Source organism: Nicotiana sylvestris, chromosome 7 (genome assembly GCF_000393655.2).
Source record: "Nicotiana sylvestris chromosome 7, ASM39365v2, whole genome shotgun sequence".
NCBI classification, from domain to species: domain Eukaryota; kingdom Viridiplantae; phylum Streptophyta; class Magnoliopsida; order Solanales; family Solanaceae; genus Nicotiana; species Nicotiana sylvestris.
Window position 1 is genome coordinate 49,284,655 of NC_091063.1, and position 13,525 is coordinate 49,298,179.

General features: G+C 36.2%; 1 protein-coding gene and 1 long non-coding RNA gene across 2 annotated transcripts; one reads left to right on the top strand and one right to left on the bottom strand.

Annotated features, from left to right (window-relative positions):
* Positions 1-1,981: 1,981 nt before the first annotated feature.
* On the top strand, positions 1,982-3,353 carry LOC104233353 (xyloglucan endotransglucosylase protein 7-like). The gene is made up of 3 exons (XM_009786746.2): positions 1,982-2,292; positions 2,393-2,586; positions 2,727-3,353. The coding sequence occupies exons 1-3, from the start codon at positions 2,035-2,037 to the stop codon at positions 3,127-3,129; spliced, it is 855 nt and encodes a 284-aa protein (XP_009785048.1). The 5' UTR covers positions 1,982-2,034; the 3' UTR covers positions 3,130-3,353.
* Positions 3,354-4,500: 1,147 nt separating this feature from the next.
* Positions 4,501-13,317, bottom strand: LOC138874197 (uncharacterized). Its single transcript, XR_011401240.1, has 2 exons — positions 4,634-13,317; positions 4,501-4,538 (listed from the first exon to the last, which is right to left on the bottom strand). It is a non-coding gene; the product is annotated as an uncharacterized lncRNA (long non-coding RNA).
* Between the last annotated feature and the right edge of the window lie 208 nt (positions 13,318-13,525).

Genomic DNA, 13,525 nt, shown 5'->3' on the forward strand with positions numbered 1-13,525 from the left:
ATAGTTATAACCAGTTAAGCTTCCACAACATCTGAGGGGAATGCTCCCTGTTATATATGTGCAGAACCATTACTTCAAAAAGTTCCATTCTTGTTCTTTCTCCTAATAAATTTTGAAATTGTGAAGTTGAATTTGATCCATTCTGGAGCATCCAGGCCGATGGCATAATTGTTGCAATTTAAGTTTTGAGGTCTCAAATGCAAACACCTCAAAGGGCCAGGGGGATGTTACGTGAATTATTATGTGAGTTTTGATTTCTTGACGTTCAAAGAGTACTACTACAAATTAAACCATGCTATATGAACATGATCGAGAGAAGAATGTCACCTATGGTGAAAATTATGTCCTCAATATTAACTGACTCAATAAGTTAAACTTCATAATATTTCATGATGGCCAACAAAACAACAAAGAGAAAAAACACCCCAAACAAAAAAAAAAAAGGAAGAAGAAGAAGAGAAAGCACCGAAATGCTTAAATGGATTCACATGTAATATTCTTGAATGGTAAAAATTAATAAGCGTTATGGAAGAATAAGTCAATTCTTTTTATGAAATCATATACTATAATGTTTGGTCAATTATTTGGGGGCACATGGACTAGAATGAATTAAGTTTCCGATCATCTTGCTGCATCCATCTTGGAGACAATGAAGCTAGATAACATATAGCAATCAAGAATGAAAGGACATGCTAACCGATTAGGATCACAATTTTAAATATTTAGGTAGTCACACATTATTTAGGGTGTGTCCGTTAGAAAGAAAAATGTTTTCCAGGAAAATGAGTGATTTTATCATTAATTTTTTTTTGTTTGATTGGCGACTGAAAAAAATTGGAAAAATATTTCTAGTGTTTGGTTAGAGAATGGAGTAGAATATTTTTTAGGAAAATAATTTTTATGTTATTCTCCTCACCTCCCCTTTCCCATCTCCATGTTTCCTCTGCTCCTCCCCCCACCCCCACCCCCACCCCTATCCTAAAATACCAATATTGAAAAAGAAAGTACTCTTTGTGGGGATGAGGAATAGGGTGGGAAATGTTGAAAAGGAGTTTTGGAAAATATTTTCCCTTCGCTTGATAGGACAAACATTTTTAGTTCATGAGGAAAATATTTTACAAAACATTTAAGCCAACCAACGTGAAAAAATTGGAAAATATTTTCCTTAGACACCCCTTAAGCTCCAAATCTTTTCATGTTCAGATATCTCCTATTAAGCACCGTCATGAATTATTTAGTTCCAAAATAATGTTTGGTATAGGAACTCATGTTCGGTCGTCTCATGGCAGCATGATTTTGGATGCTTCCATGTGTTTCTGAAAATCAAGTTGATAATTTAACTAAAATAATTACTTGTAGAGCCTATTTCCTTTCCATTTATATCCATCATATGTAAGGATAAAATCCATTCAATAAAAAGTATATTTTGTTACTGCTTGCATGTAATTAAGTAAACAGAGAAAATAGAGCTAGCTCACGTATTCACATGCCATGCACAGGGGCGGATTTAGGGGCGCAACGGTGTTTACCCGAACACCCTTCGCCGAAAAATTACACTGTATATATAAGGCAAAATCTATTTTTTATCTTTATATATTAAGTTTTGAACACACTTAACACAATCCAAAAGTGTAGTTTAGTGGTCAAGGGGGTTCAAAATCTACATAAGATCATGGGTTCAATTCCCACTAGCTACAAAAAAAAAATTGAACCTCCTTCATGGAGATCCTGACTCCGCCACTGGCCATGCATGTTGTATCATAATACTAATAGTTGGATAAATTATATCCCTATAATCGGTCAAAAACAGAAACCACGCGCAAACAAGTATTTGGTCCGCAATGATTACGAATAAACTAAGGTTTCCAGCTCAATAATATTGTTGCCCATATTTCCTCCATTTGGAGCCTCTACTTCCTCTCATGTTCTCAAGGAATAATGCCCCCTCATATATAGTCCACCTATAAAAGGACTCTTTAAGCAACCTAAAGAATATATCATAACTCTTACTCTTATCTTCTCTTCAGCATTTCAATGGCTTCTCATTTTCTTCTGATTTCCATTCTAATGGGCAGCCTAGTCGTTGCATCAGCTAATTTTAATAATCTTGCAGAGATTACTTGGGGCGAAGGACGTGGTAAAATAACAGAAGGAGGCAAAGGTCTCTCTCTGTCCCTTGACAAACTTTCTGGCTCAGGTTTTCAATCCAAGAATGAGTATTTATTCGGGAGATTTGACATGCAACTCAAACTTGTACCTGGAAACTCTGCTGGCACTGTCACCACCTTCTTTGTAAGCTATTCAATTTTCGATTTTTATAAATATAAGTCTATTTTTATTTCCATGTTACGGTGATTTGATTTTTATTTTATGTTCGTTATTTCTTGATCAGTTATCTTCACAAGGAAAAGGACATGATGAGATTGATTTCGAGTTCTTGGGTAATACGACTGGCGAGCCCTACACTGTCCACACCAACGTGTATTCTCAAGGAAAGGGAAACAAAGAACAACAATTCCACCTTTGGTTCGACCCAACTGCAGCATTTCACACCTACACCATTGTGTGGAACGCTAACCGCATACTGTAAGCTATTTTATAATTATGTTATATACTGACAGTATGTTATCTGATGGTTTAAATATTTTTAGTTAAATTCTATTTTTGTTACTCCACAACGTACATTTTTTTATTTTGCTTACATTGTTTTCAATATGATGGATCAGGTTCTTGGTAGATAACATCCCAATTAGAGTGTACAACAACCATGAAAGCAATGGCATTCCATTCCCAAAGAGCCAACCAATGAAAGTGTACTGCAGCTTATGGAATGCAGATGAGTGGGCTACACAAGGAGGCAGAGTCAAGACTGACTGGACACATGCTCCTTTCACTGCTTACTACAGAAACTTCAAAATTGATGGTTGCGCAGTCACATCGGGGGCCTCTTCATGTAAGTCCACTGATTCTGCAGGCAATGCTAAGGCATGGCAAAATCATGAACTTGATGCTAAGGGCAGGAATAGGGTCCGATGGGTGCAGAGCAGACACATGGTTTACAACTACTGTGCTGATAAAAAGAGGTTTCCTCAAGGCTATTCTCATGAGTGCAAGAGCTCAAGGTTTTAATTAGGAAGTGGCACTTCATTATATCAACTCCAAAGGTTTGAAGATTGATGCATAGCCTGGTGGTTTATGGGATTCGATGTTTTCCTTATGGTGGTGTGAAATTCTTTATTGTTTGTTCCAATAAAAGCTTGTTTAATCTATTTTTTTTTATTAAATGTTGTCCCGGGAGAATAGGTTTCTGTTATGTCAATTTCTGAATAAATACAAGAAATTGTTACCATGAAGCACAATTTTTCATGCTCTTACTTTGATTAAATATATAGTTGTAATCGTTGAGATAAAGCAATTTACAGATAAATTATATAAGGATACATGTAAAAACTCCTTGAAATCAAGATACGAATTAAGCACCGTAAAATATATATATATTTTGGCAATAATCTGTGAATATTACCATAACAACCAAAGGTTTGTACACACTAAAGGCATCTAGTATACGTCCAAACAGTAATACTAGACCCCAAGAAGAAAGGGGTAAAAAAACACAAACAGCCTACTTTACACTTGCTCTGACTACAAAATCGACTAACTAACATTTGACAGTTTCTTGCCTACCTTGAGCCTGCTCGTGTGTTGATCCTAGCCTGTAGTTCCTTCTTAATCTGACTGCCACAGAACTCCGTGGTTAAGCAAATTTATTTAAAGATCCTCCAATTCCTGGCTTGCCAGGTGTAGTAGATCATAGCACCAAGAATAGCTGCTGCAACTTTTTTCGAAAACTTCTCCAACGCCTACCTCTTATCGATTGTATGTTTTAGATACATTCTTTGTAGGGATACTGATACCAGACCAAGTAACTAGATCAGCTCTTAAGTTGGTAATCCATTGACACTCTGCAAATAAGTGGATGTGCATCTCCAGAACATCCATCCCACATAAACAGCATGCAGTATCTCCTGAGAGAGGTATATGCAACTTCATCAATCTCTCCTTAGTCAGCAGTTTTTTTTTAATTTGCTAACCATAACATAACACGCTTCCTTGGCAGCATAAGTCCACTTCAAATCAGCTCTGCCTCTCGCAACCTTGTACTCAAATCAGCCATAGCAATGTAGCTGCATGAAATAGAGTAAACGCCACTACTTGCCAGATTATAAATGTTGCCCGTGTACCACTGTGCCAACTTTTCGTTTAGTTCATTCAACTTCTTCCAATACCAGCTATAATCCATAGGTGGCTTATGAGCCCATATGTCTCTACAAGTCTTCAAATATATACCATGTACTCATTTGACCCATAGCATATCCTTTTTTGTCACCAATTGCCATAATAGCTTACCTATAGAGGCCACATTCCATTGCTTGCATCCTTTGATATTAAGTCCTCCAAATTTCTTTGGTTGACGGACTTTTTTCCAAGCAACCAAAGACATTTTCCTATGCTCTTCAGTGCTGCCCCATAAGTAATCCCTACACTTCCTATCTATTGCTTTAGACACAGTTTGAAGGAGTATAAAAACAGCTCCCCAAAAGTTATACACAGAAAAAAGCACAGCATTGATGACCTGTAATCTACCAGCATAGGAAAGTTGCTTTGAGTATCCAGAGTTGATCCTCATTGTGATCTTCTCCATTTGCTGATGACATTCTACTTTGCTCCACTTCTTTAAAGTTAGGGGGAGTCCAAGGTACCTCATAGGTAATGAGCCAAGAGAAAATCCAATAGTATCCAAGATTTCCTTTTTCAAATCCTCTTCTATCCGAGCTAAAAATATGTGTGATTTGTCCAGGTTGGCCACTGAAATGATTGATAGCTTCCATCATTCTGTATATAGACTTTATGGTGCCTTTAACGAACAATATTAAGTCATCTGCAAAAATAAGATGAGTTAGCTTAGTGCTTTTGTACATAGGATGATATTGAAAGTCTGGCAGGTCACCCATTTGCCTTAGAACTCTTGACAGATATTCCATAACCAACACAAAGAGAAGAGACATACGGTCTCCTTGTCTGAGCCCTCTCTTTCCTTTAAAATATCCATAGCCTTCTCCATTAACCTTGATAGTGAAAGAAGTTGATGTTACACCTACCATAATGAGCTTTATAAATGGTATAAGAAATCCATAACATCTGAGTATCTCTTCTGAAAAATCCCAGCTAACCATATCATATGCCTTCTTAAGATCAATTTTCACTAAACACCTAGGTGTAGTCTTCCTATTATAGTATCTCAACAAATCATGGTATATTAGTACATTGTGTAGGAGAGATCTCCCTTCAATGAACGCAGCTTGGTTGTCAGCAACCAAGGCATAAAGTGCTTCCTTGAGTCTCTTACTGATTACCTTTGAGATGCATTTGTAGATAACATTACAGCATGATATTGGTCTAAATTAACTGGCAAGCTGAGGGTTTTCCACCTTTGGAATCAGTGCAATATTTGTTGAATTGATCTGAGTTAGGAGTTGGTCATTGTCAAAAAAATCCAGAATTGCAGGAGTCACCTCCTCCCCTATAGTGGGCCATGATGCTTTATAGAACCCACTACCATATCTATCCAGACCTGGACTCTTAGTTTCCTCAGTGCTAAATATTGCTTCTTGACTTCAGCAGCTGTGTATTGCCTCACCAGCTTTAGCTGTTGTGATGTAGTCAAAGTATGTCCATTTTTCATAAAGCTCTGAAAAGCTGCTATTCTGTTACCCCCTTTAGTCCCTAGTAGCACCTGGTAATATTCTACAAATACATCTGCTATCTCTTGTTGATCTGTCACCATTCTACTGAAGAACTGCTTGTTGCAATTTCCTGTGTTTGATCAAAGAGAAAAAATATTTGTTGTTATCATCACTTAATTTGATCCATGTGACTTTACTTCTTTTGTTGGAGGTAAACCTTAGCAAGATCGGATGACCTCTTGAACCTTTGAAAGAGATCATTCTCTACCTGTTGAATCCTAGTATCAAGAGGATTTCTATGCAATTCTGATTGTATCTTTGCAAGTGCTAACCTGTCTTCATCTTCCCTTGCTACAATGTCACTAAAATATCTTCTACTGAAACTTTTAAATTTAACATTCAACAATTTCATCTTCTTCATAACTTGAAACATGCTGCACCCCTGGATTGATTGCGTCCAGCCTTCCTTAACTACCTCCAAAAAATCTGGATGTGAGGACCACACATTACAAAACTTGAAAGCATCCTTGTTCTTCCTTTGTGCACTATATGGAGTCAATTTTAAAGGGCAATGATCACTAATATTTTCTAGTAGGAATTGTACTCGAAAACTAGCCATGATATTTAGCCATGCTGAATTGATGAAAGCGCAGTCAATTCTTGACATAATCCTGCTATCCCCATGTCTATCATTCCAAGTGTATCGACTACCAGTCGTGGGAATTCAAGTAGTCAATAATTTTCAATGCATTTATGATATTTAGTGATCTCAACCATAGTAACAGGTGTACCACCTATCCTATCCTCCAGGTTTAAAAGAGAGTTAAAATCTCCCACCACAATCCAAGGATGTGTCATTCCATTATTCGCTCTTTCCAGATAACTCCATAGACTCATCCTTTCCTCTTTAGTATTATGTGCATATACAAATGTCATTATGAGTAAACTCATATGATTAATTTGACATGTGATTTCCTTCGCACACATATTCAGTAAATCAACTTTAAAACACTCAGGTCTCCAAGTCACCCAAACTCTCCCATTATAATGTTCAGCTAAGTTAGTGATATACCCCGAACCACCAAAAAGTTTGCTGGCTAGTTGGTCCACCTTGCTTACCTTTATTTTAGTTTCCAATAATCCTATCAAACCACAAATATCCTCTTTATTACAAAGGAGTTTGATCTCCTTTTGCTTGTTAGGAGTATTCATGCCCCTAACATTCCAGCACATGAGATTATCCATGTTCAATGGGAAAGTTAGGCTTCCCTCCCACGTTCATACCATTACTGATTTTTTTATGCACATTAAAGCTCCTAACATCCTCATTCACCAATGTCTGGAACGTATTCTTATCTTCTTTAGCTCTCCCCTTACTAGCATTATGTTGTTGCCTGTTTGTATGCTTAGCAGTGCGTTGAAGAGTGACCCATCCTTCTTTTTCATGTGTCTCCTTTTTTTGATTAGTCTATTGAGGTATTGGTCGGGTCTTTTCATTTTGCACTTCCCCTGTACAGCCTCCATTTACATTAGCTTGTATATTGTTGTCTTGTGCTTGCACCTTAGGATGAGGCTGCTGCACTTTTTTAGCTCTACATATTTGTTCATTATGGCCATACTTCTTGCAAATTTTACATAGAATTGGCTTCCAATCATATTTCACCTTTTGTTCTATAAGTAGGCCTCTTTCATATTTGAAATACACTTTATTTGGCAGAGGAGTATCCATTTCAACTTCAATAAGTAGTCTACCGAAGCTCAATCCTACTTTCTTCTCAGTGTGGCTAACAACGATTTAAGCTTCCAATTTTGCTCAAACATTTTGAGCTCCAATATTTGAACTCAAGTACTGCAATTTAACCCAAATAGGGATAGTATATAACTCTTCACGTGTAAATTCCATATCCGGATTTCAAGCCTTCACAATGAAAGGTTTGTTACCGAAATGGTAGATTCCTCCCTGTAGAACCTCATTTTTACCAACTTCAGAGACAAACCTTACTAGAACTATGCTATTTTTTAACATAGATACCTTATCAATTCCATGCTTCCCCCACAGGCGTCGAACATACCCATTCAAAATTGCGAAAGGAGGATGAGCCCCCAGTACCTCGCAAACTACAACGGATTTCCAGTACAATTTAGAACTTATGTCCTCTGTGTTGATACGAACGCGGAAGCAAAATAATAAGAACACAAATAAAATGATAGAAAGATAGAGATTTAGTAAAAAAAAAAACCAACTAAGGAAATTGAAAGAACATTTGAAATAAACAAATACCCAATCAATTTAAGACTTAATTGACCCAAAATTATAGGAACAGCCCTTAAGGGGAAGCAATCCCCTTGCAAGTTCACCTTAACAAATAATCAACCAACATAGGAATTCATCTTAAACACTCTCAATGAGTTTTCATTCACAATATCAAAATAAGCTAACCCTAAAATAAGAACCTTAAGGCTATTTATACCAGGGAGCTAAATATTATAAATATAGCCACTAAATGTAGTATAGTCTTTAATTGTTGGCGAAATTATATATGTAGCCATCCCGTTATGAAAGTAGCCTCCAACGCTCGATGACTATCTAGATTGTATCATCCTCCCTCCCTTAAAAGAAATTCGTCCTCGAATTTGGACCTTTTAAACAAAAGAAAGTGAGCTTCATTAGTAAAATTTTAACTTGGACATAAGCAAGTGCCTCAAACTAACAAGAAAATCATATTTTAGCAAATTTATGGTAAATCCAAGCATCCAAACTAACAAGTAAGACAAATCTACCATTCAAACCAAAATCTAATGATATCCATAGACAAAACAAAGCATAAAAGCTACCCAAAATATGAGAATTGTCATGAAATACCTCCAATCTACATACCAAGTGTGCCCCAATATAAGAATCATCAAGAAAAGTATTAACTCTCATAGCCTTATCAAGTCCAAGCATAAGCATAAGCCAAATAAACAAGTCATTCATGAATTCAAGCCGACATGAGAAATAAAGAATAAGAATGGTATGTTGAAACAAAACAAGCCTTTTGGCTTCACCAATATTATCATTCAAGAATGATTTAGCATACTTTTTCTTAAACTCATAACACCAATCCACATGAAAGTTATCAACTTGCTTTAAACTCAAAGCACTAGTGTAGTGGAACAAATAAGCTCTATCAAATATATGAATGGAATAAGTTAGAAAGTTTACACCAAGTAAAGAACTTTCTTCTTTTTCAAAAAGTTTAGCTTCCAAAACAATCTCATTAGTAATCTCGAACGACTTCTCAAAAATGGAACCTTTGATTGGTAAATCCAAATCAAACTCAAAAGATTCCATCTCACAATCAAACAAGAAAGAATCAAATGGCTTAAAGCTTGAAACTTTACCACTCAATTCACCTTCAAATAAGCAACCATCACCAATTAAGAATGATCCTCAAAATAGAAAGCATGAACAATAGGAATCAATGGATCAAACTCAATAAAATCACATAAAGATGCAACCTTTACGTTTTCCTCAACCTCAATCAATACTTCTTCATAAGCAAATAGGTCATTCAAACCATCAAAACAACTAGAATCATTATCTACTGTATCTCCACAACAAAAAGAATCATTAGAATCAATAAATGTACCCAAACTAACACTTGAAATGTCACTATGCTCATCACAAGAAGAAAGAGTGTTAGGCTTTGTTAACATACCTTGATGCACTTCTAAAGATTCTATTTTACCTCCTTGAAGAATGGAAGAATCTTCATTTTGGGCTAGGGTGGCTTCGGTCACTTCACTTGGAGTTCTTTCTTGAAGACTTCCACTTGAATTTTTCTTCAAAGGATCTACACAATAAGTCAAACAACTAGCAAGAAAAGCATTAGTCATGAAAGAATTATAAGAAGAACGTCCCTCACTTGAACTCTCTTGTTTTCTCTCTTCTTTCTTTTCAATCTTTTCTTTTCGTTCTTTCTTGGCTCTCTCACTCAACTCTTTCATATGCCTATAGTCTTCACTCACTTGAAACGGAGTCAAAGGAGTAAGGACTATTTTTTTGCTATTTTCCTCAAAAGAATACTTATTAGTCCTTCCATCATGGAGAACATTCTTGTCATATTGTCATGGCCTCCCCAACAATAAATGACATGCTTGCATGGGCACCACATCACAAAGAATATCATCAACATACTTTCCAATTTTGAAACTCACCAAGACTTGTCTAGTCACTTTAAGTTCACCATATTCATTAAACCATTGGAATTTGTAAGGATGAGTATGCCTTTGAGTCTTCAAGTGCAATTTTTCAATCATAGAAGCACTAGCAACATTAGTACAAGTACCACCATCAATAATCAAAGAACACACTTAATCTTTAATCTTACACCTTCCATGGAACAAGTTCTCTCTTTGGTTCATATCTTCCATCACTTGTGCACTCAACACTCTCCTAATAACGTACAAAGATAAATTAGGAGTGTTATATTCTACTTGATCATCACATTCGACCTCCTCTTCTTCACATGATTCTCTACTTTCTTCCCTTTCATAAGCTTCTTCCATAAGGATTATGGTTCTTCTATTAGGACATTCACTCATTTTATGGCCATATCCTTGACATTTATAGCACCTATTAGAGTTAGGATTTTGGAAATAAGGTTTAGAATTGTTACCTCACTCCTTAGCATCCACCTTTGGTTTGCCTTTGTCATTTTTCCACTTGGAGTCAACTTTTGTCTTCTTTTCATTTGAAAGAGATTGCCAAGTTTCCTTGTTTTTCCTCCATGAAGTGTTGTTATTTTTGAATTTGCTCTCTTTGAGTTGTCTCTCTTCTTGGAGTTTATTTTCAACCTTGATAGCCCCTTGAGTGCCTCATGTATAGTAACAAATTTGTGCAAAGTCATTTGGCTAGAAATTTCATGCTTAAGCCCTGCTAAAAATCTAGAAATTATGAGTCTTCCATTATTATCAAGATTGGCTCTAACCCTAGTGGTTTCCAACTCTTCAAAGTAAGCCTCCACGTTCTTGTTTCCTTGCTTCATATTGTAAAATTTGGTAAGCAAGTCATTCACATACTCTTCGGGCACAAATTTTGCTCTCATAACCACCCTAAGAAACCCCTAAGAATCAATAGCAATATCTCAATTTCTATTTCTATCCTGTTTCTCTTTCTCCCACCAAGAAGAAGCATAACCAACAAGTTTAGAAATGGCATGCTTGAACTTCTTTATATCGGATACATTTTTAAGCTCAAACATCCTTTCCATTTGTATTTCCCATTCTAAAGATTCCTCGGGGTTACTACTTCCCTTTAAAGTAGGAACTGAAGTCTTGATATTATTAAGACCTCGGTCTTCTTCATCTCCCCATCTTCTACCATGTTCTTCATTACCAACATTTCCATCATAACCATAATCATAAGCATCATTCAAGTTTCTACCTTGATAGTTCCTACCATGCCTTCCACCTCTCCCCCGAAAGCCTCCTTGTCCATTCCTTCTAGGTTGGACTCTAATTGGTTCATCATATTGGTCGTCATAGTCCAAATTATCATCAAAGTCATTGTGCGGTTGTTGTAGCCTAAGAGGTTGTTGTTGATGCTCAACTCTTGTGTGTCTACCTTGTGGAAGCGGACCTTGTCTTGGTACTTGATTGTTATCAACTTGTGGTTGATTGATTAGCCTTGCAATGTGCGGTGCAGTAGGAGTAGAACTATTTTGTGGTGTTGCACTAGTTCTAACTCCTGGGTTAGGATTAGGTGACAAGCCTTGTCATTGGTTAAGAAGGTTGTCATGAGACTTGACCATATTTTTCATGTTGTCAACTTTCATAATCAAAGCTTGTAAAACCTCTAAAATGGTCTCATTAGAGACTCCTTCCTTTGGAGTTGAAGTACCTCCAATATTCAAAGACATAGTACCTACAAATAAAGAAAACAAGTTAAAATAAAAGGACCTCTCCAATTCACTCCTTTAGTGTATCCCTCAAAAATTGCATTCAACTTTTACCACTCGTGTATCGCTCTTGTGCCCTCGACTTTTAGGCACACACTCTAAGAATCTCACCACTCAAGTCTTTTTTCACTCTTGGATGAATATCCAAATATCAAACTCAATCAAGGTACTTTGAAGCGGACCTTCCAACTTCGGGGCGAGAATGGAGTTTAAGTGACTCAATAAAGAAGCTAAAATAACTAAAGGTTCAATGGAAACAAAAATTAACAACGAAACTAAAGAGAAAAGCACAAACAAAATTAGCACGAAATAAAATAAAGCACACAAGAACTAGTTTATCACTAAGTATGAACTAATATTTAAGTAAACTAGCTAGAATAAACAAGAAAAGGAAGGAAGAAAGAAAAAAAACAAGCTGGAAAGGCTATTTTTAAACTGGAGAGAATAGGCTACTAGACAAAAGTGGCTAATTTCGAATGTGGGGTACCAAATCTGGCTAAGTGTGCAAGAATCTGGAAAATGGCTATGTCCGAAAATCTGAAAAATGGTTGTTTATGCAAAATCTGGACAGCATCATAGTTCTTGCATCTTCTTCATTTTTCAATCCCAAATCCAATCAAAAGAACCTCAAATCTTCACCAAACCTCACCAAATTTGAGATACAAGTTCCTTACAACTCCATAAACAAACCCCAAGCAATAATTTCTTCAAACAACTACCAAATAAAAAAAAACTATTTTCAAGTTTTGAAGCTTAAGCTTCAACAAAGGGGTTTCTTCTTTAAGTTTCCACTCCAAATCAATCCAAACTTTAGGACTAGCTTTACAATGGTGGTATGAACGCTAATCCTAACTAACCATTCGATTTCAACCAAGGATTTTTTACTTTTTGATTCAAACCCCAAACCTCCAATGCTTAACAATGGTGGATCCGATTTTGACCACCCAAATCCCTCCAAGTCAGTTTCGATTCGGCCTCCAAATCCAAATGTTGGAATCGGCCTCCAAAATAGCTTAAGAATCAACCCAGAAACCGATTTGAACCAATTGGTCACAGAATCGAAGATCCCCAATTCAATTTTGAGCCCTAATTTTCAGGCCTATACCTTCGATTTTGAGCTTCAATCTCAATGTAATCCAATAATTTCCAATTGATATCAAACAAAACCAACATATATGAGTTGAAGGAATCCAAAATTGAGAGAGAGATATCAAAAACTTCGATATGTCGGAAACAAACAATGAAAGAAGAACATATACGTATGAACAGTAAACTTGCTATTTTGGGAATTTTCGTTTTTTTTTTTCTTTTCAGATTAGATGATAATCAAAGCAAAAGCAAAGACCCAAGGATTGATCCAAAACCTACGCTCTAGTACCAGGATGATACAAACGCGTAAGCAAAATAATAAGAACACAGATAAAATGATAGAAAGATAGAGATTTAGTAAAAAAAAAACCAACTAAGGAAATTGAAAGAACATTTGAAATAAACAAATACCCAATCAATTTAAGACTTAATTGACCCAAAATTATAGGAACAACCCTTAAGGGGCAGCAATCCCCTTGCAAGTTCACCTTAACAAGTAATCAACCAACATATGAATTCATCGTAAACGCTCTCAATGAGTTTTCATTCACAATATCAAAATAAGTTAACCCTAAAATGAGAGTCTTAAGGCTATTTATACTAGGGAGCAAAATATTACAAATATAGCCACTAAATGTAGTATAGTGTTTAATTGTTGGCGAAATTATATATGTAGTCGTCCCGTTATGAAAGTAGCCTCCAACGCTCGATGACTATCTATATTTTATCATGTGTCAATTTCGCAAACAG

What these genes read in the sequence shown, in the direction of transcription:
- LOC104233353 (XM_009786746.2), top strand. Translation starts at nt 2,035, where the DNA reads ATGGCTTCTCATTTTCTTCTGATTTCCATTCTAATGGGCAGCCTAGTC. An exon ending in GCACTGTCACCACCTTCTTT is followed by an intron (nt 2,293 to 2,392) that starts GTAAGCTATTCA and finishes TTTCTTGATCAG; the next exon opens with TTATCTTCACAAGGAAAAGG. An exon ending in TGGAACGCTAACCGCATACT is followed by an intron (nt 2,587 to 2,726) that starts GTAAGCTATTTT and finishes ATGATGGATCAG; the next exon opens with GTTCTTGGTAGATAACATCC.